This window comes from Dromiciops gliroides, chromosome 4 (genome assembly GCF_019393635.1).
Source record: "Dromiciops gliroides isolate mDroGli1 chromosome 4, mDroGli1.pri, whole genome shotgun sequence".
Taxonomy (NCBI): domain Eukaryota; kingdom Metazoa; phylum Chordata; class Mammalia; order Microbiotheria; family Microbiotheriidae; genus Dromiciops; species Dromiciops gliroides.
Genome location: NC_057864.1, coordinates 383,956,813 through 383,984,176, shown reverse-complemented (window position 1 = coordinate 383,984,176; position 27,364 = coordinate 383,956,813). Strand labels below are relative to the sequence as shown.

Genomic DNA, 27,364 nt, shown 5'->3' with positions numbered 1-27,364 from the left:
TCTTATTGAGTATTAAATTTTCCTATAACTCATTAGACTATCACTAGTCCCCTAATATGGTATCACTGGTTCATGCAGGATAATGTGGAAGATCAGAAAATATTAACTAGTGTTACTCATCAGAATATCTCCTTCCCACCCCTAACTTACCACAGATATCCAAGTAGATTCCATAAAAAGCTCACTCAGTATCATATCTATTTTTTTTTGTGGGGCAATGGGGGTTAAGTGACTTGCCCAGGGTCACACAGCTAGTAAGTGTCAAGTGTCTGAGGCCGGATTTGAACTCAGGTACTCCTGAATCCAGGGCCGGTGCTTTAACCACTGCGCCATCTAGCTGCCCGTATCATATCTATTTTGCAAAGACAAATCAGGATCAGAGATTTCCTTAACTTCTGAATACTGTGCTATCTTTCTAACTTAAAGAAAAAATATATATTTTGAAGCTAGAGCAATTTACCACCTAGGAGGAAAGTGCTACAGAATAGAAGCTGGGTAGCAGAAGACAAACTTCACCGTCTCCACAACACTGCCTGAGGGTCAGCCTGCATATCTTCAACTAAGCCACAACAAACAGGCCAAGAAGGAGCTCTTTTGGGCATATAGCTATAAATGCAGACAGTTCTGCTTTCCCATGACTTACAAAGTTATTTTGTTGTTTTTTTCTTTTTAATACTATAAGAGACTTTGTATAAAGGAGTTCCATTCATTTCCAAGAGATCTTTCCATTGAGGTTTCACTGTATCTAGTTCCTCCAACCAAATCTCATTTTTAAAATTCCTCTTCAGCCCACATCTCAGGCTGTTCACAAAAGTCTCATCAACCTCAATATGAATTATGATAAAATTCAAAATCATACCATGTCCCAAAAGTCTTCATGACATTTTAGACTTTAGAGACACCTTGAAGAATATTTCAGGAGTAAATAAACTGCTCCTCACAAAAACAAACAAAAGAACAAAAACATTATGCTATGGATCCTGAAACTCATTAAGATACCAGCTGGTTGTATAGGCATTAGCTAAAACTCTTTTAAGCTTCCTTTTTTTTTTTTTTTGGTGAGGCAATTTGGGTTAAGTGACTTGCCCAGGGTCACACAGCTAGTAAGTATCAAGTATCTGGGGCCGGATTTGAACTCAGGTACTCCTGACTCCAGAGCCGGTGCTCTATCCACTGCGCCACCTAGCTGCCCCCAAGCTTCCTTTTAATCAACAAATTTATTAGTAAATTGTGGAATGATATGTCAGTATATTTGAGATGATAATCAGAAGAAATATATTACATTAAGGAATAGAACTTTCTTCTTTATTTTTTTTGTTGGTATTAAGTGACTTGCCCAGGGTCACACAGCTAGTAAGTGTCAAGTGTCTGAGGCTGGATTTGAACTCAGGCCCTCCTGAATCCAGGGCCAGTGCTCTATCCATTATGCCACCTAGCTGCCCCCCCCCCCTTTTTTTTTGAGGAATAGATCTTTCATCACTGAAACCTAAGTATAGGATTATTGGTCAAACCCAGTTCTCAGCCACATACAAAGGATACTCTATTTTCGGAGCCTACTTAATGCACAGCACTAAGGTAAATATGTTACTCGAACATAATACTCCAACTTTTATCTTCCTGTTTTAACACTGCCCACACTTCTCAAAATCCATTTCCTCGGGGGGTGGGGGGTGGGGGGGCGGGGCTAGATGGAGCAGTGGATAAAGCACCGGCCCTGGATTCAGGAGTATCTGAGTTCAAATCCAGCCTCAGACACTTGACACTTACTAGCTGTGTGACCCTGGGCAAGTCACTTAACCCCCATTGCCCCGCAAAAAAAAAAAATCCATTTCCTCATCACCTCAGCCTCAATAAATCTCTACTATCAGAGTTCAGCAAAAATCTAAAATAATACCTGTAAAAAGTGCTTAGCACACACAGGTGGCACTATATAAATGGTGTATAAATGCCTATCCCTCCCACTCCAAGGTAGCATTTTCAGATCCTCCAGTTGCTAACAAAATCATGGTCAAAAAGACTATTCTTTATATGTATTGGTTGTCTTCCCCCATTGAAATAAAATACCTCAGGGAGAAGGGATTGTTTTTTTCATTGTACTTGTAGCCCCCAACAGGTTACTTTAATCATCAATATGTAAATGGGACACACACACACACACACACACACACACACACACACACACACACACACACACTTTTTCCCTCCTAACTGTTCCTAAGGACTATAAACAGCACAAAAATAAAAAAGCATAGACGTGGTTTCGTTTAAATTATATTTTCATATTCCAGACATTTGTCAACAACACAATTCTATAGATCTTGATATAAGGATGAAATGGGAGTGAAATGTGTTGCAATCTGTTAAGTGCTATGTAAATGTCAGCTATTACTATTCTTTTCATAAGAGGAATGCAGTAGTCAGACACTTGCATTCATAAGGCAAAATGCTGACAAAGCATATGTTGCTGCATTCAGCAGTTAAAACAGGAGTTTAAGTGCAAGTTTATGTCAGTCTACAGCTGATTCTCACACAGGTGTGAATAAAGTCCCCTTTCATTAATAATCTCTCATTTCTTTGTAAAGGGTAGGAACCCAGGAACAGACTTGCCCAGTAGACAAATTAGGTGAGTTCTCATGGCTGATTGACAATTCAGAGAGATGTATTCATAAGTGCAGCAGGTCTCCCAAGGTGAGCAGTCTCTGGCATAGTGAAGTGTAAGTAAGAGAAGTCAGCACACCAGATTTGTTTTGTTTTTTAAACTTCAGTATTAGTATTAGCCCTTAAGGGGCTGGGGGGAGGGGGCGTTCCTCCACACAGTAAACCCAGCAATGTTGCCCTTTCCCTAGGGTGTAAAAGGTGAGGCCTGTGCACACATTTGCTATGGGGCAGGTACAAGTTTGGACCAGGAATAGCATACCAGAGAAAGATCCAGATGCCAGAAGCAGCACACTGACCCTTACACATGGAAGGGGTATTGTGGGCAGGCTTACCGTAGGGCACAAAAAAATGCGGTTTATAGAACCACATGCTACTTGGTATACATCCTTGATTTGGGGAGTTAGAAACCAAAATAATCATATATAGGTATAATTCTATTAAGAGGCTTGATAGATGAAATACTGTCTCTAAATAATTCTAATACAATTTTCCTTCCAGCTTTCTTTAGTCCATTACCAAATGAAGTTGGTGGAAGCTCTCACTCTCTCTCTCTCTCTCTCTCTCTCTCTCTCTCTCTTTCTCTCTCTCTATATATATACACACACATACACACATATATACATAGGTAGGTAGATGATAGATAGATAGATTGATTGATTTATCTCAGCAGGTGGCACAGTGAATTGAGTACTTGACCTGGAATAAAGAAGACTCATCTTTCTGAGTTCAAATCTGGCCTCAGACACTTACTAGCTGTGTGATCCTGGGCAAGTCACTTAACCCTGTTTGCCTGTGTTTCCTTATCTGTCAAGTGATCTGGAGAAGGAAATGGCAAACCACTCCAATATCTTTGCCAAGAAGACTCCAAATGAGGTCACAGAGAGTCAGACATGACTTAAACTACCCAACAGTGTGTGTGTGTGTGTGTGTGTGTGTGTGTGTGTGTGTGTGTGTGTGTGTGTGTGTGTGTGTGTGTGTGTGTGTGTGTGTGAGAGAGAGAGAGAATCGGTCATAGTCAGTCACACTATGAAAAGTACCTGGAAACAGCCAATTTACTTTTCACATCACCAGGGCACTGTGGCCAACTGCTATCTGAATTATTAAAATATTCTTTTTTATTTGTTGCTGTTAGGTTTTAAGTTTGGAGGCTTTTTTGGAGGGGAGAGAGGTTGGCCTAGCTCATAAATTGAATGTCTGTGCAATACGATTCCGGTCAAATTAAGAGAGATCATCTATTGTGAGCGAAGCCGGATGGAGATGAGGAATAGGTATTTGAGGAAATAGGAGAAAGAATGCTTGGAAGCATTCCTATAGGAAGTTTGAAAAGGAATCAATCAGAGGAAAATAAGATTTCCCTGCAGAATTGAGAGTTTATATATCTAAAAAAATCTATTCATTCTTTTTTTTTTTTTAAGTAAGGCAATTGGGGTTAAGTGACTTGCCCAGGGTCACACAGCTAGTAAGTGTTAAGTGTCTGAGGCCGGATTTGAACACAGGTACTCCTGACTCCAGGGCCGGTGCTCTATCCACTGAGCCACCTAGCTGCCCCTATTCATTCTTTATCCACCTTACATCCCACCACTGAGAAACTCTTTTCTCAAAAGTTCCCAATGACCTTTTTAAGGTTTTTTAAAGTTATGAGTTTCATATTCTATTCCCCCCCCCCCCCCGAGGCAGTAAACAATCAGATATAGGTTATGTAGGCCTCCACCAGTCTCGGATGACCATGGATCAGCGCCTTGAAGAACCATAGGCCACAGTGTGGCTTGTGCAGTCAGATCGGGAGCCGCGGCTCCTGAGTGACTTATAACTGGTAACTGCCACATCCCATGTTGTATCTACCCCATGAGGAGTAGCTGGAGTGTCCTCTCCAGGGTGCTGGCCTGGGCGGATCAGTTGGAAAACAAGCTGTTGCCCATGCAGCAGGTTTTCCCTCTCTGCGACATTGGTGGATCCAAAGGAGAGGCAGAGCCAGTACAGTTTGGCACCAGTGACGCCGCAGGAGTTGCCAGAGGGATGTGATGTCCAACATCCAACTGCCTAAGGGACTCCGACTCCTGATTTTTCCTCAGGGTTAACTCCCAAAGCCTTTCCCATATATAGGTATAGCCGCAAGGCAGCAGAGGTTTAAAATCAGGGTTTCCTTCCCCTAGGCGGGTTGCCTGCCAAGGCTAACGAGCCCCACCTGCCTGAATAATATAGATTAGACATCTGCAATTATGTAAAACATTTTCATATTAGTAATTTTATATAAGAAGACTTGAATAAAGAAAAAAAATGAAAGAGTGAAAAATAGCCTGCTTCATTCAGTTTGTGTTCATTCAATATCAGTCCTTTCTCTGGAAGTGTGGAAGTATGCTTCTTCATTAGTCCTTTTGGATTGAAACAATGAACTTTTTTTAATGGCTAATTGCTAAATGTGAAGGAATCTCTTCAGGTCTCAACATCCTAAAATTTTACACAGTATTTGACTTCATTACTCCCATTATTATTATTATTATTATTCCCTTGACTTTCTTGACACAAGAATTGATTTGTAAGGTATACTCAGTGGGTGTGGAGAGACCCCCACCTTTCCAGATTCTCCTACAATTCTATCCATTCTTTTATGATACCCTTCAATGTTTTCTCACCATCCTCCTGCCTGCCAAGAGGCGATGTCCCTATCCTAGCCTCTCCTCTTTTCTTCTGTCTCATCTAATGATTTTTTACATTTTCCTGGGTTTGATTATCATCTCTAATCTAATTTCATCTAATTTCTTTCCTGAGTTCTAGTCTTGACTTTCCATTTGGATGGAAAATCCTACCTGGATGTCTAAATGTGTATTGCAAACTCAACAAACATAAAACTAAATTCATGTTATTCTCTAAGCTTGTCTCTCCTTTATATTTTTCCTATTTCTGTTAATATCACCACCATCCTCATAATAATCCAAGATGTAAAATACAGAATCATTTCTTATTGACTACCCTATTGGGGTTAGTGAGTCCCCTAGGGAAGGATGGTCCTGGATTCAAAGTATTCAATGGGTCTTCACTCCTAAAACTATACCTCCAAGCCCCTAGTAGTACCTTACCTGAAACAGTCAGTCAAAGAAAACAATTAGTTCAAAGGAAAAAACCATGACTGAGATGTCACTGTAAGAACAATAGCTACAAAATATTCCCCCCAAATCCTAGGGTACATTCTCCTGATGACCAAGACTAATGCTCTTTCTTTTCACAAAGCTTCTTGCACTTCATACCTTGACTGACTGGACCTACTTCCTGCTGGATGAAGTGTCTCCTAGAGGTATAATGACTCTGATACAAGATTCCATGGCTTATGGGGTTAAGGGGAAAAGTAGAGAGAAGGAGAAAAAAAATCCCCTCCCTTCTCTCAAGTCAAGAAACAATCCTCTCTAAAAGAATGGATCCTCCTTCTCTAGCTGGCTCTCTCCTCTACTCCCAAAGTTCACTTTTCAGAGTTGTCTTCTACCTTGAATGACTCCCTATGGAGTACATTTTGCTTTAAAATATTTAATTATCAGGGGACATTGGCTAATCCTCACCTAGACAACTAGTTAGCTGCCTTCTAAGTCCACCAAGCATGAAATGAGGAAAACCATCACCTTGTATAAAGCTATTAACAAAATAATTCTGTTTTAAGTCCTTAAAAATTCTATTGACTCTTTCACCTTATATTCTTCAAATTACAACTGGCAAATAAATCAATTCATGAAGAGGTTCCTGATCAGTCCCCCCTGCTACACATATATATATCCGTTCTCTCCAACTTCACCCTCTACAGCCAAGCAGCTGAGGAATCTTGTCAGATTTACCTCCATCACATCTCTCTCATCAGCACCCTTCTCTTTACTGCCTCACCTTCATTTAGGCCCTTAAAACATCTCATCTGGACTATTTAGAGCATCTTGATATATTCCTATCTTTAATTTCTCCTAGCTCCAACCTACCCTTCACAAGGCTACCAAAATAATCTGCAATTGCAAGTCTAGCCATATTGTTTCCCTGCTTACAAGCCTCCAGTGATTTGCAAATTGCCTATGGGATTCTAGCAAAATATTACACTTCCCTAAAACACTTTATGATCAGATAAAACTACATTCTTATATTCTTCTTCTTTTTTTTTTTGTGGGGCAATGGGGGTTAAGTACTTGCCCAGGGTCACACAGCTAGTAAGTGTCAAATGTCTGAGGCCGGATTTGAACTCAGGTACTCCTGAATCCAAGGCCAGTGCTTTATCCACTGCGCCACCTAGCCGCCCTCTTATATTCTTCTTAAATGTGCCATGCCATCTTCTCCCCCTTCACCTAAATGGGGAGTAATGCAGGCTATCCTCCAGGCCTGACATGCATTCCTTCTTCCACATATCCACTGGAAAAAATGCTTCAAATGCTATCTCTTGTGGGAAATCTTCTCTGATCAAACCCTCTTTCCTACATTCTTCTTCAGATTTACCTAAAGTATTCTGTCTGAATCACTCCACTGCCCATCGGAACCTTGTATGACATTTATTTGTGTAAATACAAGATTATAAGCTTCTTGAGAGTAGGTCATAATCCATTTTTAATAACCTAATGGAGTTATCTGTACATGGTAGCCACTAAATAAAAGTTTGGCATAGAGTCAAATAAAAAAGATTTTAAAAAGGAATCTAATAAGAAATAAATAGTTGCCCATTCCTAAATCACTTAAGGGGCAAGTTATCATTCTGAAAATGGATTACCTGAATAAGGAAAATACTATAAATTAAAACAAAATCATCATCATTGCCATATGCACATATACAAACATACCAAATGAACTGTGGGGAAGAGAGATAAAATTCTTGCTTTTAAAGAACAGAAAAGAAAAAAAAAGAGCCTAAAATTGATAAGGAACAACTTTTAGGCTATAGATCATTGGGAAAATAACATTCTCTTTGATATAATTAGTTCCATTCATCAAGATTACCCTTAATCTTTCATTTCAATTGAGTCATATATTAATGCTAGGGAAATATAACTTAAATATGAAATATTCATCAAATGTCCTTATAGTGAGAAAAAAAATATAATTTTACTTTCAGAGTATGACAGATTAATGAGAACTGAGTTAGATTATTATAACTATTCACTAATAAATCTATGAGAAATTTTATCAAGAAATCTGTTATGTCTACATGTTTAACAATGAAAGTTTTTCAACAAAAACGCATGTCAAAAATGTCCATCTGAAGTACGTAACAAATTAAATTCACTAGAGGTAAAATTCTAAGTCTGACACTTTAAACAGTAAACCATAGCTCTAAAAGTTACTAAGCCTCAACTTTTAAAAAGTTTCCCGCCTCGGGGTTAGTCCAAAAATGGCAGTTTCAAAGCAAAGAATGAAATGGATAAAAAATTTCATATGAGAGTCAATAATTTCCCCATTTGTAAAAACTGTTTAGAAGCTTAGGAAACCTGGGAGCCTGAAAATTCAAATCATGAAATGCAGTATGGTAGGATATAGAACAGGATACAGAAAATCCATTTATACACTATAAACAATTTAAAAGCAAAGCAAATTAATATTCTGTTCTATAACAATATTATGTTTAAGATATATGCCTACCTAATGGAAAATTCATTGGTAAGGTATATTTTTTAATTAAAAAAAAAAGTATGTAACAAAAACAATAGAGGTAATGTAAGGCATTTTATGAGTCATGCAGGGAGGGACCTTTTTTTTCCCTCTAACATGGGACCTGGTAATACTGAAGTTACTCTATGAATGTTATATTTCTGCCATTGGGGACTAAGTTTCCAAGCCAAATAAGACGACAGCTTGCAATGAACAAAGGATACAGACACTTGGCAAGGGCACTGGTAAAAGAAATGTGATGCAACCTAAAATCATCAAGTAGATATAAATGACTAAGCTGGCTTCAGCACACTTAAGAAAAAGCAAACGTAAATGGCTATAAGTAGGCAATGAGCTAATCAAAAACCTTTTAAAGAATTACTGATGTTAAAAAAAAAAAAAACCAACCAGGGAGATCAAATTGTCCTCTATCACTTTCTACACTGAAAGAGAAATGTAGGAACAGGGTATATAGCTGTTCCTATGTAAAAGAAAATTGGAATTTTAAATAAAAGCTCCAGGGGAGCCAAAGGTTTAGGGACAGCACATGAATCACTGAGACATGTAATTTTGGGGGGCAAAAGTTGGATCGTTATGATGCTGTACTGAGAACAATGTAGAAATTCCATTACCTTTCCTTAGCTAACCCATTTTAATGTTATAATGTGAATCAGTCATCTTTTCTTATACTATGAAGGAGTGGCTAAAGAAAAGTAGGTAAATATGTAGGTTGGGTTTTGTTGGAGTTTTTGGGTTTTTTTTTTAAAGTAGCAAAGGGCCATGTGGAAAATCTCTCCTGTACCCAATCCTGAATTTTCCTGACATGCTTCAAGTGGGATTGCCTGCTTAATGGTGGCCTTGGCACATACTACCCTAGAAGCTCATGTAGCTTAATTACAAGCAAAATCTATGAAAGAATTGTTTCAATCTAGAATAATGGCTTGGTAATGACTGTTCCCAGGAGTGTTCTGTATTTTCACTGATCCTGTATCCCTCCCCAACCCCCCATCAATACACATTTAATACAGTCATGGTGCTACCTGGTGTACCCTCAAGGCCCACAATCTAGTTAGGTTACTACTCTACTGAAATCAATTGCTCCAAGGCACCAAAACTCATCTGCTAATTTTTAATTCTGTTGGCATCTTTGCAGTCATTGTTCTTTTGCCATTTCAGTAGCATTTGCAGCTGTTGAGACTGTCTCCTTCCTTGGCTTTTTTCCTTTCTATGCTTCACTGATAGGTCTTTTTAGCCCCTAAATGTGGGTATCCAAAAAGATAAGACAAAAGAATGAGATAAAATATAGAAACAGCAGAGGAAGGAAAATGTGGTCTTCTCCTCCTGTAGCTTCAATGGACACTTCTTCACTAATGTCCCCCAAAACTCATACTTCTCTCTGAAATTCCAGTTATATATTTTCAAATATCTTTTTGGGTAGTTCCACCCGAATAAAGCACCAGTACAGCAAACAGAATACGGAAAGCACTTAGCACAGTTCCTGGCACATAGTAGGAACTTAATAAATGTTTATTGATTGATCATAATTTGATTGATCAAATTGATCCATCCATCTCCTCAAAATGTTTTTCCTATTTAGATTGCTGAAGCCACCATCTTCCCACAGCTTAAAAATACAGACCACAATCTCCTCCTGATCCTCTTTCCTGAGTGGGTTTTATGAGACTGTTCTCTCTTAATTTGGCTTGTAGCAGTCTGACCACTGCTTCTCAGTCCTACCTTTTCATTCTTCTTACACCCTACTCTTTTGATCCAGTGACACTGGCTTCTTTTTTTGTTTCCCTGAACAGTATAGTATACTCTTGTGTCCTGACTTATTTCTGACATTTTCACTGTCTGCCCCCCCATGCCTGGAACTTTCTCTTTCCTCATAGTTGTTTCCTGGCATCCCGGACTTCCTTCAAGCCCCAGCTAAAATCTTAACCATCTACAAAAAGCCTTACCTGATCCTCCTTAATGCTAATTGTTCAGTAGTTTTTCAGTTGCGTCCTACTCTCTGTGACCCCATTTGGGGTTTTCTTGGCAAAGATACTGGAGTGATTTGCCATTTCCTTCTCTAGCCCATTTTACAGATGAGGAAACTGAGGCAAACAGGGTTAAGTGATTTGCCCAGAGTCACACAGCTATTACGTGTCTGAGGCCAGATTTTAATTCCAGTCTTCCTGACCCCAGGCCCAGCACTCTATCCACCGATTAGTTGTCCTTTAATGCTAGTACCTTCCTTCTGTTAAATACTTACAATTCTATATATCTTGTTTGTCATAGTAGTTGGCATGTTGTCATTTCTTGAGAACAGGGACTATTTTTTTAGCCTTCCTTTGCATCTCCATCACTTAGCACAGCACAGCTACATAGTAGGTTATTTTTTGGGGTTTTTTGCAAGGCAATTGGGGTTAAGTGACTTGCCAAGGGTCACACAGCTAGTGTTAAGTGTCTGAGGCCAGATTTGAACTCAGGTCCTCCTGACTCCAGGGCCAGTTCTCTATCCACTGTGCTACCTAGCTGCTCCATGCTACCTAGCTGCCCCCATAGTAGGTTCTTAATAAATGCTTGTTGACTGACTGTCTCTTCTATTGGATCATCATTCATAACTCTTAACAGAGGGCGCTGTCCAAGGTTTTGTCTTGAAAAGGCTGGGAACCCATACCTAGAAAAGTTCTCTCTATATACTCTCTCAATAAACTCATCTCCTTTGGGCTCATTTATCATCTCTGCAGATGACTAACAGATACAAATATCCAACCCCAGGCTTTCTCATGTGGTCTAGTCTCACACTACCCAATGATATTTCAAACTTGATGTCCCAAGGACATCAGAACCTTAATGTATTTAAAATTCATTATCTTTAACTCCAAATCCATCTCTCTAACAAACTTCACTATTTCTAAACCAAATTCTTCCATTCTCCTAGGCTTGACATATTGACTCACCATTCTCCTCTTACTCAACTTAGCCAGTTAACAAATCTTGATGCTTCTACATTGACATCTCTTGCATCCAAACCCTTGTCGTCCTCGCTCCTCCTCTTCTTCCTCCTCCTCCTCCTCCTCCCCCTCCCCTTCTACCACCACCACCACCACCACCACCACCACCACCACCACCACCACCACCCTCAGGTGCTAGTACTCTGCCTCCCTAACTATATTAAAAACAGTATCTTAAAAAAAAATAAAATGATGTCATCTCAATTAAAAAAAAAAAACCAGTATCTTTTGTTTAGCTATTTATGTTGTGTATACTATCAAAAACTAAAAACTGCACTAAGACTTTTGGTGCACTCTCTATATGTACACCATGATAGAATATAAGTCCCTTTAGTTTAAAGAATTTTATTTTTATTTTGAATAACTATCAGAAAGCACAGTGCCTGGAACATGTTAGTACCTTAATAAATACTTGTCAAATGAAAGACTGAATTGGAAAGTGAGGAAAAAGGAAGTCAAGCATTTGCCTGGAACTTCTGCTTCCTCCTTTGAAACATCTGATGAATCCATTCACTTCTTTTCAATCTCATTACCCTCTCATTTAAAACACTTTTTGCCTTTTCCCTGGATGACTCTCATAGCTTCCTACTTAAGTCTTTCTGTCCAAATCAGTTCTAAGCCATCTTTCAAAACACTGCTGGAGTAATCTTCCTAATAGAACACATTTACCTTAAATAAACTCATTTTACTGGCAATAAAGGTCCTACATAATCAGACTCTAACCTACCTTTTATGAATAATATCCTACTTTTCTATACTCTAAGTTTTAGATATATATCAAAATCTACTATCCACCTGAATTCTTGTCTAGCCATACCTCTCTCACCATTTTACAAGGTAAATGTTCAACCTCAAATATAGGTCTTTATGTTCATCTCTATGAACTTCTTTTTATTTAACTAATTGGTTCACACTCCTAGTCTATCTGAGATGCTGTCTTTTACCATGTAAGCTATCATTCATTCCTGTCATCTTCCTATCGTCTACAAATTTGCTAAGAATACCCGATAGGCTTTTAGACAAGTCACACCAAGTCCACCTCTAGGATTCACTGTATAAATCAGAATGTAACGTCATGTATATTAAATGTATTCAATAACATACAAAGTTATAGTAAACTGTGCCCAGTAAGTTTTTGTATAACCACAAGTAGTTAACATTAAAGTAATCATCTCGCTCCAAACCTTTTAACAGTTTAATGAAATATTTATTTTAGTTACATTTACTCCCCTTATATTTGTTTCCTTTTAAAACAGGAATTAATACTAGTCAATAATAATAGTTAACATTGACATAATACATACTATGTGCTGGGCACAGTGCTAAGTAATTTACAATTATTATCTTATTTGATATGAGTTATATATTAAATATTATTTTCCAGTTTCTAATCACCTTAATATCCTGTAAATCATCACAGATGAAAAGAGTTTATCAGTGACTTCATCATCTAATTCCCTAGCACCCCAAGTTATGAACTATCTATCACCTAAGAGATTACTATTCACACTCTCACATAAACAAATCAAACTAATGGGGTGACTTTACCCACAACAATATATAGTCTTATAACCCTCTTTTTTTTTGGAGGGGGGTGGTGAGGCAACTGGGGTTAAGTGACTTGCCCAGGGTCACACAGCTTGTAAGTGTCAAGTGTCTGAGGCCAGATTTGAACTCAGGTCCTCCTGACTCCAGGGCTGGTGCTCTATCCACTGTGCCACCTAGCTGCCCCTTATAACCCTCTTAACAAATATATAATGCCAGAATGAAAACTTTTATATTTTAAATCCCATCTTGTCTGGCTCTATTATTTATACCTGTGGATCAAAAGGGTCACTAAATTTTCCCAAGCCTCGGCTTCCCTAGTTTAGGAAAGAAAAATTTCCTAGTGTTCTTTCCCTCTTCGTCTACTCAACAATTCTTCCTTACCTGTAGGTATTCTGTGAATGGGCAGGAAAACATATACAATTTGGTTCATCCCATAGCATTTCCCACTAAGTTTTCCAGTTCTTAACACACACAGACTATACAAGAAATAAACACTCATGAATTCTGCTTGAGTGAATCAATTTACATGGGTCAGAAAAACATACCTCTCTCCAGATATACTCCGGTCACGTTACTAGATATACTACTGTAAAGTAGCATACTGTTACCAGATATACTACTTTAAAGCTACAAAAACAGAGGGTTCTGCTTTTCTTTTGAGGATCTCTGGTATAGATCACAGAACTGTCAAGCCATAGAACAGGTCCTGAATAGGCAACAAGGTCACTGCTGACAGAGGACTGGCTCAGTGGCTTGACAAATGAATGATCTGTTCCACCACTGACAATATAAAAATATGAAAGTTTTTTAACAGTCGGTTAGGATAACTGAAAGACGCCAGTTTTTTAGTTATCCTAACCGACTGTTAAAAAACTTTCATATTTTTTTACCACAATCTTGAGGTGATAATATGGCTTGATCAGTATATGCTATATCCTGTCCAGAAGAAAGGACACACGAATTACTCACAAAATGAAAGTTTACAAATATATCGGATTTTCCTTTGGGCTTTAGAACAGAGAATTATCTATAATTGATGAGGAATCTAAGATTAAGAGGTGATGTAATTTTGAAAGGCTTCATCTCTGCTTGTGAAGCATGCTACAATAATCAATTAATAATGAGGCTACAGGCCATGAAGCTCCATTGCTATTTTTCCCACACATCCACAAAACCTTCCCTTCCCTCTTCTATATTATTCTAAACGCATTTGAAACCATAAAGTAAAATATAAATGTCTACCCAATCTCTTCCTTTATATCAGAAGCATTTTTCAACGAAGACAATATTTAGCAGTATTAATTGTGCAGAAACTCTTATGAGACTTAAAAAAACCCACAGATTTTCCATACTTTTAAAAACAAGAAATATTCTTCTTTAAGATAATGCTCTGGGGGCAGCTAGATGGCGCAGTGGTTAAAGCACTGGCCCTGGATTCAGGAGTAGCTGAGTTCAAATCTAGCCTCAGACACTTAACACTTACTAGCTGTGTGACCCTGGGCAAGTCACTTAACCCCCATTGCCCTGCAAAAAAAAAAAAAAAGATAATGCTCTTTTTTCAGTGAATAGGTGAAGACTACTTACAAATGTTAAAAAGAAAACTAAAATGTCAAAGAAACTTGGTGGGAGGGCGGTTAATTAAATGACTTAGAAACAGGAATGGCAAATAACTTAAACATCTAAATAAATGAGAATTTGATCCTACTGATAATTCAATTATCTCACTGTTCAGGCTTATATAACATTCAGAGAATAGAAGTGCTGATTTACTAATTGGAGGGGTTTTGTTTTGTTTCATTTCTTTTTTGTCAAGGGGAAGAGTGGGAGTATAAGGGGTGGAGAGATTGACAATGAAAAGAGAATGAATTTTTTTTTTTTAAATAAGGGTCCAGTCATAAAGGCCTGCAGGTTTCTTGGGTTTTGGTGGACTCCAATATTAAATTGGGCCTATTTTCCACCAACGTGCCTATTTTCCTCACCTTTATTTTAGACCAAGATTTGAATTAAATTATCACAGACATTTTGTATTTTTTAAAAAATCATCCAACCCATTATCTGGCCATTTCAAAATATTAAGATGAGTTAGTTAAATACACCAGGAATGGATCTGTTTCCCAAGACAATCAGAGAAAAAGGAAAATAACTTATTTGTTCTAAAATATTGCTAGTAGCTCTTTTTCTGGTGGCAAAGTACTATAAATTGAGGGGAATGGCTAAACTAGTTGTGGTATATGAATGATGATGGAATACTAGAGTGTTATAAGAAATAATGAACTAGTTAATTTTAGGAAAACATGGAAAGACTTGCATGAAATAATGAAGAGTAGAAGAGTGGAGCCAAAAGCACACAGTACACAGTAACAGCAATACTGTTCTAAGAACAACTTTGAATGATTAAGTCATTTTGAGTATTATAAATACTCAAAACAACTATAAAGGACTAATGAAGGAAGATGCTATCTACTTCCAGAGAAAAAGAACTGATAGAATTGGTTTTGTGTGTGTGTGTGTGTGTGTGTGTGTGTATTTGTGTCTGAATGGTAGCCTTCTCTAAGGCAAGGTGAAGAGGTAGGGAGAAAATAAAGTGCATAGTAGAGAACAAAAGAAAACTTAGAAGGAAGCAAAGAAAAACAGGATAGCCTTGAAAATAATGTGTAGTATTTATTACAGAGTTTTTCAAAAAAACTCAACAGTGTAAAATGAAAATTCATGGTTTTAGAGTGAACCTCCTTTTTATGTTGTGCTGTGTACACAGAAATGTTCTTTCTTTGTCTTTATGTATTTAAGTTCAAAATTAATTACAAAATTTAAAAATAAAGTAAGCAAATATACCAAGACAGATCATTTAGAAATATTATGTTAATAATACTTTAAAAGTTCCGAAGAGATTTCAAGATGATAAATAAATATTAATCTGAATAAATTCAAGTCAGTGGCTGAGGGCTAAGTAAATTACTAAGTATTGTTTAATTTTGTGAGGGGGAAACATAGTACATGTATACAGATAAGCTGGGCTTATAATTTATTTTGACTTTCATGATTGACCCTAGACATTTTCCACCTACTCTTAGCTACTAAAGACAATAACTATACTAGTACTTTAGAGAGGAAAGATTTCCAACAGAGTAGAGCTGACTTACTTTACAATGGTCATATTGGAGCTGTAAGGCAGGTACATCTCCTCCAATGGGCATTTGTTTTTTAAGCTCATCATCTTTCATGTTCAGCCATTTGATTAGCTCTTCTAAAGATGTCAGCAACCTACTCCACTTCTCAGCACTGGCCTCCAAGTGAGCCCTGAAGAGACAGAAGGCATACCATTTTGAGATATTTAGTCAAATCATCTTGGTAGCCTAATGGTTCTGGAAAATAAGGGTGAATTTGTTACAAAAGGCAGTGACTTCCTGTAAAGAAAAAAATTATTTTAATAGATGCAATCCTATAGTTATAACTCATATGGAAATTACCAGGAATCCGAAGGAAATTTAATTCAACTCCATCCAACGTAATAAACATGGATTAAGCATCGGTTATGTGTACAAGTAGAGATATAAAGACAAAGATCAAACAGTCCCTGCTCTCAATGTACAGCGGAAGATGGAGAGAGAATTTCAAATTCACAGAACCGCTAGTAATGGCTGGAGTGTTCAGGGCAGAGAGTAATAGTAGTAAAGTTGGGCAGGTACACCGGAGCTATATTATAGGCCTTAAATGCCAGGATAAGAAGTTTGTATTTTATCCTACAGACAAAAGGGGACTGTGGAAGGTTTTTAAACCACAGGAGGAAATGGACAGTTCTGTGCCTCAGGAAGATTATTTTGATAGCTATGTGAAGGAAGAACTAGAGAGGAGTGAAATTACAGGCAGGGGAGCCAATTATGCCAGGACTACAGGGGAGTGATAAGAGGCTGAACAGCATAATGACTAGTATGGGCAGACAGTAGGGGGCAGTTGTAAGATACTTTGAAGAAAGGTTGTGGAGAACAAAGTAGAGGGAAGAATCAAAGGTGGGTCTGAGGTTTTAAACCTTGAGTGGCTGTGAGGGTGATGATGTCATCATCAAAAAGAAGGAAAGTTTGGAAAGACACTGGGGAGTAGGGAAGAAGATGAATTCGGATTTGAAAATGCACAGTCTGAGTGAGGTGAGGACAGAGTTTGGGACAGATTAGGGCTGGATGCATAGATTTGGGTAGCTACCTGTATACAGCCAATATTCAAATCTCTTGGAATGCTTAAGATTAACAAGAGAAGAAATAAAAGAAAAAAAAAAACCCAGGATAGAGGCTCAAGGACTGGGAAGGATGTGAGGGGAAGAAATTGAGGGAGGAAGGAGAGTGTCACACATGACTGGGATATGGGTGATAGTTAATGAATGAGAAAACAATACAAAGAAAGAGCAAAAAGTCAGCTAGGATAACTGGGAGGAAACAGTGTTAATGAAACCAAGGGAAAGGTAGTATCATAATTTCCTCCCCCTGGGGCAATGAGGGTTAAGTGCCTTGCCCAAGGTCACACAGCTAGTAAGTGTCAAGTGTCTGAGGCCAGATTTGAACTTAGGTCCTCCTGAATCCAGGGCCCCTATCATAATTAATAATAATGATACCAACAACATTTATAATCCTTGAAAGTCTATAGATTTCTTTGGCTATATGATCTTCCTTTAACTTCTTCTTTTTTGTTTTTTTAAGTGAGGCAATTGGGGTTAAGTGACTTGCCCAGGATCACACAGCTAGTAAGTGTGAAGTGTCTGAGGCCAGATTTGAACTCAGGTACTCCTGACTCCAAGGCCAGTGCTCTATCCACTGCGCCACCTAGCTGCCCCTTCCTTTAACTTCTTAATACCTCTGCAAATGAATTACTACATATATTACTCTCTGAGAAGAAGACTGAGATTTAGCTAGAAACCCAGAAAAAAAAAATGGTGGCAGAAAGTTTAGGAAAGATGAACACTAACAAAATGCCACAAATAGGATAGGTAGTGTCATATGTAGTGTTTACAGAAATGCAAAGGAAAGGAAGCTGAGTTCGAAGGAAATGAAAATCATAAGAAAACATGCCCCCTGCCTCCCCCCCCCCCCACCAGGCAGAGGAGGTGGAGGACTGTTAGGGTAAAATGTGGTCTGGCTGTCAGATGTGGTCTAGTTGTTACTACTTAATAGTTTGTTACAGAGAAGAGTTCAGTTCTAGGGCGGAGAGGTATGAATGTGAATAGTGGGATATAAAAACAAATGAGTCAATACAGCCTTTTTATCTTGAAGAGAACATTGGTAATCTTTGAAAAAGTGCTTTGTACAGTGAGATGCAAGATTGCAAGGGACTAAGAAGTGAGCAGGTAGTGATGGATGCGGTAAGATAGCTGGTTTTAGTTGTTTAGCATGAAGAGGAAGGAGATTTAAAAATAGCTTAAGTAAAAAGCAGGGTCAAATCAAGGCTTTTTAAGGATGGGTAAATCTGAGAATGTATATAGGGCAGAGAAAGCACTAGTATATCAGGGAGAGAATAAAGGTGAGAGGGGGTAATGACTAACCAGGAAAGCTACCAAAAGAAAAAGAACATAAATAAAAACATTTATTTTGGAAACAAAGACTACTTCATCCTCTGAAACTGGAGCAAAGGAAGAGAAGGTGAGTGAAGGTGGACAGTGAAAATTCCCTAGATTTGGAAGCAAGAGGCCCTGAATTTGACTCCCGGGTCTACTTAGTATGTGTGTAACTTTGGGCAAGGTTTTAGTTTCTCTAGGTTTCACTGCCTCAACTGTAATGTAGAAAATTACTATTTCACATAGAGAAGTTCTGAAGTAGAACAGGAGAAATAACAGAACTAACAACATTCTTAATTTTTTCCACTGAAGTAGGAGGCAAGGTCATTTGCTGAGAGTGGGCTGGAGAGAGTAATGGAGACTTGAGGAAAGAAGAAAAGATTTTTAACAGTTGCTTTGGGGAATGTGGTTAGAGGGTCTATCAGTGATGGATAAAAGGATAGACAATATAGCACATGAATTGAAGTGGATCCAGTTAGCTTAGGTTTATGATTTTCTCTAGAGGCATTAAATAGTTCAGGACTGGAAGATAAAAAGTTGGATAGTAGAACTGACCCAAGGATAATTACTGGTAGACCATATACAATGTAGAAGAACAAAGGGGAAAGAGATCCAAGGGTGAAGACAGGATATTCTTGAACTGATCTACAGAATCAACTTTAAAACTTGATGGGTTGTGATGGGTGTCATGGACCCTGCCAGCAATCTGGTAGAGCCAAGTAAGACCGTTTTGTTGTCTATATTTATAATTGGAAGAAATGCTCAATTACAACTAGAAGTCAATAAAGATATAATTATTTTCCAATCCAAATTCACAGACCCCTCAAAATCTATCCATGGAAAAATATATAATTGATGCCATACTTCTCTCTATTTTTTTTTTGTTTTGGAAAATAGTTCTTTTCATGATATATTATTTGTGGCAATATTTAATGGATTCATCAGTTATTATTAATGAATTGATACTTTAAAAATTTATCAGTTTTAATTTTTAATATGGTACATATTGGTAATATAGAAGTAGGTTTATAAAGAAGCCTGCTTGAAACAGAGCTGATTATTAAATCTCCAGCATGAGCATTTATACTTTGGAAATCAAGAAATTTTACAAATCAGGGCTTGATGTACTTTTCATTTATTGTCTAGACTTAAGAAAGGGATGGAGAAAATGCAGATCAAACTTAAATGTATGGGTGTGTTGTGTGTGTATACATACACACACACACACACATTTTAAAGAGTTGGTTGTTAAACATTTACCTGCATACCACTGGCTGTAACTGTCATAAACAGAAATTCTTTAATATCTTCAATAATTTAGGAGTATAAATGGGGCCTGAAACTAAAAAAAAAAAAATTGAGAACACTAGACTAGAGGCACAGAAAGGGATGGATAATTTAGAAATCAAAGAGAGCATACAGACCAGATTCACGAAGGGTGACAGAGGCAGCAGAAAGTTATCAGAGTATGATCATGGAGATAAAAACAGTTCGAGGTTATAGTGCCATGGAAGTACTACTTCAACTACTGGTTGGTGAAAAAAGGGAGAATGAAAATGGCAATTGGTCATCAGAGTTTAGGAGACAGACTTAATAAAGTAAGGGGACAATGGTTTTAAAAGGACATCAGTAAGAATATTGAATAGGTTAAATATTCTATGGCCAAAAACATGAAGTTGAATGCCTGTTCATATAGTGAAAAAAAAGATAAATCACCAAACATGCATGGTGCTTAATTTCAACTTTCTAACTTAACGACTCTACTTATTACTCACTGATCTTCAGTAAACTACTTAAATGCTTTAAATGTCTACTTCTCTCACTGTGACATAAGGATAAAACGAATGGGCAGGGTGCAGAAATAATCTTGACTAGATGATATTATAGAAATATGAATTTTGCTATCATAATCACTATGAAAGAACTGTAATTAAAATCATTTATTTCATGTTGTTCCACTTCTTAGCCTTTTCTGTTGATTTGACAGCTACTTGCATTGGATTAGATTTTCGAAAAGGAATGTTTTACAAGGTTCTGATTCTGCTTAAATTTCAGTTTTTCTGTGTTCATATAGATTAATTCCAAGTCAAATGTGTAATTACTTTTCCATGGTATACATTAATTTCACTTGTCACAGAGTAGAACGAAATACTTTTCTCTTAATCTTGCTGCATATTCTGGTTTTGCTATTATACCAGTTTTATAGAATAAGTAAAATCATCATGTTAACCTCTTTCCTATGTCTTAAATGTATAAATATCAGCTGAAACAGAGCTCTTTAGGCAAAATAAAAATATATTTGAACGTCACCATATACAAAACACTTAACTATATACCCTGTTTCACTCTATTTCACAGTATGTTTTAATAGCTACTGTTTCTGCAACGACTACCATTTAAATCTTTAAATTCAAACCCTCTCCTGTACTGATATATACTAACTTTTAATGACTATAATCTATTGACCTCTGGGGAGCAGCTAAATATTAGATACTTTTTAAAGGATTATCTGCAGGTCTGTACAATTAAGTCTTTACAGAGAAATTTTAAGTCTTTTAAAATTGAGGTATAAAGAGAAAATGCATTTAAAAGTTCAATAAGCAATAAGAAGAAATATTACAAATATTACAATCCTAAAAGAATCTTAAACTTAAGATAATTCTTAAACAGCCTCCTTTGCTTCTTTCCTGTCTATAAGGGGAAGCACATTGATTTGGCAGGATCTTTGTCTTGCAGAATCTGTTCTGGTTATTCTCTGCTTGATTACAACTTTATGTCTAATGGATTACTACCATATGTCAAATCTTTGCTTCCATAGTAGCTTACAATGTTCTAGTTTAAATTTTGTCCTTTCATCTTGCAAGATTAAAGAGGTTTTGGGGGCAATGCCTTGACTATTTCACAGGAAGAAACCTTAATTTTAGGTAATTCTGTAGTTCCACTTTTTTCTATTTTCCAAGTCAGTGTTATTATTAACATTAAAGTCAACTAAGGATATGGAGAATGATATCTTCTGAAATCATGAACTTAATATCTTCATTTCTAAATGTTTCATCATTGAACATATTGCTTGTCTCATTTTTGAATACACGTGTATACTGCTTCATCAGTGAGTTGGCTATCTTTCTGCACTTCTATTTCAAACTCATAACTAGTCAATCCTGCACTAAATATTTACTGTCCAATGTTCTTTTTCTCAAACACTTCACTGATCTTGATAAATCATAATGCACAATATGCATATGTACATCTATGAAGTTCATTCTTTTACTTTTTTCCTGCTTAAACTTTATTCTATTTTCAAAAGGGTTGATAGGGGACTCCATTAAAAATTTTCATAAAGACCATGTATAAACATTTTTTTATAGAATTAAGGGGGAACTTAACATATAAATTGAATCTAATAACTTTATTTTTTTTTAAGTGAGGTAATTGAGGTTAAGTGACTTGCCCAGGGTCACACAGCTAGTAAGTGTTAAGTGTCTGAGGCCAGATTTGAACTCAGGTACTCCTGACTCCAGGGCTGGTGCTCTATCCACTGTGCCACCTAGCTGCCCCAATCTAATAGCTTTAAAACAATAAAAAAAAGTGTTTAGGAACCTTCATTAGGACTCATTCAATGTACTGTTCCAAAATGTATTCTAGTGTCTCTATTAGGTTGTTATTCTATTCATGTAAGGTAATGGTAGTAGGAGATCTACAAGAAACTCACACAAGACCTGTTTGAAAGTAAGTCTAGGCTTACTTAAGAAAAGTGAGATATTAAAATAAAGAAACAGAACGGGATCAATCAGTCTAAGGATTTTTCAAGTGTCCACTATGTGCCAGGCACTGTGTGAAATCCTGGGGATACAAAGAAAGACAAAAAAAACCGCAGTCCCTATTCTCAAGGAACTCACAGTTTAATGGGGAGCTAACAGCTCTTTCAATTGGTAGGAAATAAAAGAAACATCTCCTTTTTCAATCACATCTCATTGATGACATACTTTATACCATTTTACATACTGTAAACAGTAATATGCTGTAGCCTATTCACCAACTTTGATAGACAATGTTAATTCATCAAATAATGTGACATTCAATGACTCATAGCTATACAGACTTATCAGAATACAATTATAAAAAGATAGTCCTTTGTTTCAGGGAGAAATCCTGAGTGTCAAAAGGGAAGCCTAGAACCTAGAAAAGAATAAAGGGACTAGCATGGCTGGTCTGTGCCCTGTCTAATTCCTACAATTTCATAACAGTGGCTTTGATATTAGGAGCCAAATGGGGAGTCTGGCTCCACTCTAACTGATGGAGTTTAGGTATAAGAATTTTGACAATTTTAATTGGAGCAATTAAAAGGAAAATGCAAATTATATGCAAATCCAGTTTGGTCTCCTTACACTGAAGTTTGCTATGCATGTACAGTATATTTCCAAGATTCATGCACTAACAGACCAACTCTATAGGCTATCTACTCAAATTCATGAAAGCCTACACAATAGGCAGTTTTCATTCGGTTTTTCCTATGTAAATAAGCAGGCTATCTACATTGTGGGATACCCTCCTCATTTAGGAAGTTCTTCAATATTCTAAGACAAAGCAAGCAGCAAACTATCATTCATAAATAAAAGAATGTTGGGGCAGTGGATAGAGCACCCACCCTGGAATCAGGAGGACCTGAGTTCAAATCTGGCCTCAGACACTTGACACTTACTGGCTGTGTGACCCTGGGCAAGTCACTTAACTCCAAATCCCATTTATTGGGAATCTCTCTTTCACTGAGCCTTAAAAACTGAAATCATGAGAGTTGCAAATACTTTTAGCAATCACTTTCTTATGCCTCACTTGACATTAGTAACCATAATGTTGAATAAAAAATCTGATACTGATGTTACTTCAAAGAATATTCTATGATTTTGACATATCAATGAGTTATTTAATTGTAGTAGATCCATTAAGGCAGTGTTTAATTTAAATTAAAAAAGTTTTTAATAGTTAATAAGCACAGTAAGGATCATGTATTCTCTATACCTTTCACTCAATTCTAAATATGATATATAATATTGTTTGCAAAAGTTTTCCTGTTCCTTCCTCAGTATGTTGTGTGTAGTTTTAATCTCATAAAGTCTTAGAAAGATGGAAGATTAGAAGATGATTAATATTAACATGTTCTGGCCAATTTTTTGCTAATTAAGTTTTGTGATTCCCCTCCCCACCCTAATCATTTAGTGTCACCTGTTCTTTCAGGGAATTTGAGAATTGATCCCTTGAAGCTCAGAAAACTGCGTTGCTTCAAGCATGGACCTTGTTGTGTGTGTGTGTGTGTGTGTGTGTGTGTGTGTGTGTGTGTGTGTGTGTGTGTGTGTGCAGTTGTTCTTCCCCTGTTTTGTTTTCTTCTGTCAACTAGTCAACAAGCATGTATTAAGTGCTTACTTTGTGCCTAGCAATGTGCTAAGCACTGGAAATAAAAATAGAAGCCAAAACAACAACAAAGACAGTCCCCCTAAACTAGCATAGAGGGAATAGAAGTCCAGAGGGTCAAGAGGGAAACCAGAGAGGAATGAAGCAGCAACTGGCCTTAGGCCTGCCATTAATATGGAAGTTTCTTTTATGCTTTTTTGGACTTCCTCCAACTTTACCTTGGGGGCAATAGAGTGGAATACATTGTAGCACAGAAGAGAGTGCCCAAGTAGAGATCTCTGCTGTAACGATTGGAAATAACACCACCTGCTGGAGACTTACTGTAGGAAAGCTCCACCACGAGGAGAAGGCCTCTGAGGGCAGGACCATGCGGCTTTTCTTCCACTTCAGGAAGTGATATTGGCTTGGGGGAGGAAGAGGGGGTGAGGCTGGGGCTCTCGCTCTCTTTTGCCAGGACTCTCGTGGAGAGTGGAGCAGGAGAACTGTAGCTCCCCAAGATAGATAGAGGAATCTAGGCCTTTCTCTCTCTCTTCACCAAATTCTTATTCTTCCTAATAAATGCTTAAAAGTCTCTTGCTAAAGCTTATAATTTATTGGCGACCACTCATTAGATATTTTAGAAAGACTAGCTAGAATTTTAGCCCCTTATACTGCTCTGCCTCATGAGTCAAGTACAACTACACATGTGTAGGGAGTAAACCAGGCATACTCCCTGCTCCTGTGCCCAGATTACCTACGGAGATTGCACTAGAGATCATGACCAAATAGGTTACCAAGAGGGTGTGTAAATTGCATATACTAATACATCAGCAGATTCATTCTGCATAAAATAAAAATGTGATATTGGATAAGAATATCTTTAGTATCCTATGTCTGTTTCTTGCTTTAATTTTTAAAACTCTGATCATAAATTCTGTGTGAACAAGACCCTAATTTACCCAGGTGATGTTTATCACAGTACTTGGTATACAGTAAGAACACAGTAAATAATTAATGGGGGAAAACACTGAGTCTCTAATAGCTGGAAACATTAAACATGCAAATGATTAGTACATACTTTACTTTTTACACAATGGCAGATATCATGGCTGACAACATCAGTATATTCCAAAGAGGTGGAGGATGAGGTTTCATGATTACAAAAATATTTATAGCAGCACTTTTTGCAATAGGAAAGTACAAGAAGGAAAATGGTAGCTTGTTGCTTGAAGAAGGGCTGCACAAACTGCAATATATGAAAATAATGGAATGTTACCATAGTGTAAGAAATGACAAATATGAAGAATTGAGAGAAACTTGGCAAGACTTTCATAAATTGATGCAGAATAAGCAGACCCAGCAGAACAATTTACACCACAATACAATGGGAAGTGAAAGGAGACAGAAATAATTTGGAGCTCAGATCAATGTCGACATAAATCCTGACTTCAGAGAACATATGAAGTGTCCTGCATTTATTGACGAAGGAGTGGTAAACAATGAAGCGTGTACTATAAGACAAGGCTAGAGTGTTTAGGTCTCTGGATGGCTCCTTTTCCTCTCTTCCTCTACCCTGGAAGAAAATAATCTAAACTGAATATTAACCACTGACAATAACTTACTAAGAAACCCTTCCTGTTTGCATTTGTGTATGCATTTCAAAAGAGAACACATGGAAATTTTTTTATAATCCAAATCTTCAGTTAATGGAGTTTCACATATTCTAGCATCCAACAGAAGAAAACTCTATCTTGTTTATTTCTTTGAGGTTTAGTATTTCACAATATCTCTCAACTAATACAATGTAAGTGACCACATATGCCATTCATGCGTAGGGCCAATTCAGCTTCATTGCACGAGTGATCTCAATTCCATTAAAAAAAAAAAAGAATTCCTAGTTTGCTAATGTAACGTGTGTGTGTGTGTGTGTGTATGTATATTTATAGTCATTCCAATGCATTTATATGTTTTTTCCAAGTCATCAAGATAAGTTTACATATAGTTTAATGACATTTTTAAAGCCAGTAAAAGTAGATGTAAATGCAAGTGTTATTAAACCTTACTTTACATTAAGAACTTTAAAAAGATGCCCTGCATTATTAAGAGACTCACATAAAAGAATGGGAGGGAGGCATTTTATCTTTGAACTAACTTTTTATTAAAATTGACTTTTAATGCTCTTCATAGTCTGGCTCTAGTCTACCTTTCCAGACTATTTCACATCTTTCCCTTTCACACACTTGTCTCACTAAGGTGTTCTTCAAACAATATTATCTCTGCAGTAAATGAATTTTGCACTCATCAGAAAAGGCTCAAGGACATTAAACTCATCAGAGCTGCCTCTAGGAGGGACTAACACACACACCCAACTGGGTGGAGTAATCTATTTAATCTGGGCAGTAAATGAGTCTAACACTCATCAGAATTGGCTCAAAGACCTCAATCTCATTAGAATTGGCTCAAGGAAGGACTAATGTACACACTCAATTGGGTGGAGTAATCTCTCTAACCCTGCAGGAAAATAGGAGGGGCAAAAAAAGAGAGAGGGGCAAAGGAAGGAAGGGCAGAGTGGGGGAGGGGACAAACAGAGGCAAATCCCTTTTGAAGAGGGATAGGATGAAAGAAGATGGATAAGAGAATGGATAAGAAGATGGATAAGAGAATAAATATTATGGGGAAGGGAGTAGGATAGAAGGGAAACATTTAACAATAGTAATCATGAAAAAGAGAAAAGGGGGAAAATTGTACAAAAAATATTTATAGCAACTCTTGGTGGAGGTTAAGAATTGAGAATCAAGGGAATGTCCATCAATTGAGGAATGATGGAAAAAGCTGTGCTATATGATTGTAGTAGAATGGTCTTATGCTACAGGAAATGACAAACAGGATGATCCCGGAAAAACCTGGAAAGACTAATGAACATCAATGTATAGTGAAGTGAGCAGAGCTGGGAGGACATCCTGCATAGTGACAGCAGTATTGTTCAATGAGCAATTGTGAATGACTTAACTACTCTCAGCAATGCAATGATCTAAGACAATCCCAAGGAACTAATGAAGAAGCTTACTATGCACCCCCATAGAAAGAACTGATAAAAAGAGCACTTGTGTATTGTACATATATAACCTAGTTGCAATCTTGTGAAGAGGGGAGAAAAGGGAGGGAGGGAGAAAAATTTGGAACTCTAAGTCTTATGAGAATGAATGTTGAAAACTGCCCTTACATGTAACTGGAAAAGATAAAATAAATGTTTGCTGCTAAAAAAAAAAAAATTCTTAGGTTCCTTCAAGGCTCAACTGGAAAACCTTTGTGACCACTCTGGTGGTAAGCACTCTCTTTAGTTGTATAAATGGTCATCATTTAGTAGAATGTAAGTTCCTTGAGGGCAAAGAGTAGTTTTCATTTTGTTTTTGTATTCCCTATTCTTGAGCAGAGTAGGTACTTAATAAATGCTTGTTGAATTGAATTTATTTTTCATTGGTTTGGGAATGAAGGGGTTGGTCTCTTCTAACATCTGTGTTCCTGGGACTTGTGAACCATATTTTTTTAAAAATCTCTACTCAAACACCATTAATCTAATACATATATGGATATGTATTAATACTAAATTTTACAAGTTTTATGT

General features: G+C 37.2%; 1 protein-coding gene across 3 annotated transcripts in view; it reads right to left on the bottom strand.

Moving 5' to 3' along the window:
• The window catches only part of UTRN (utrophin), a 705,722-nt gene that overhangs the window by 188,693 nt on the left and 489,665 nt on the right, over positions 1-27,364 (bottom strand). For all 3 annotated transcript variants that reach the window (XM_044001726.1, XM_044001724.1, XM_044001725.1), the window contains one exon: positions 15,953-16,109. In XM_044001726.1, the coding sequence (XP_043857661.1) occupies positions 15,953-16,109 (157 nt within the window). The remainder of the gene's footprint in view (positions 1-15,952; positions 16,110-27,364) is intronic.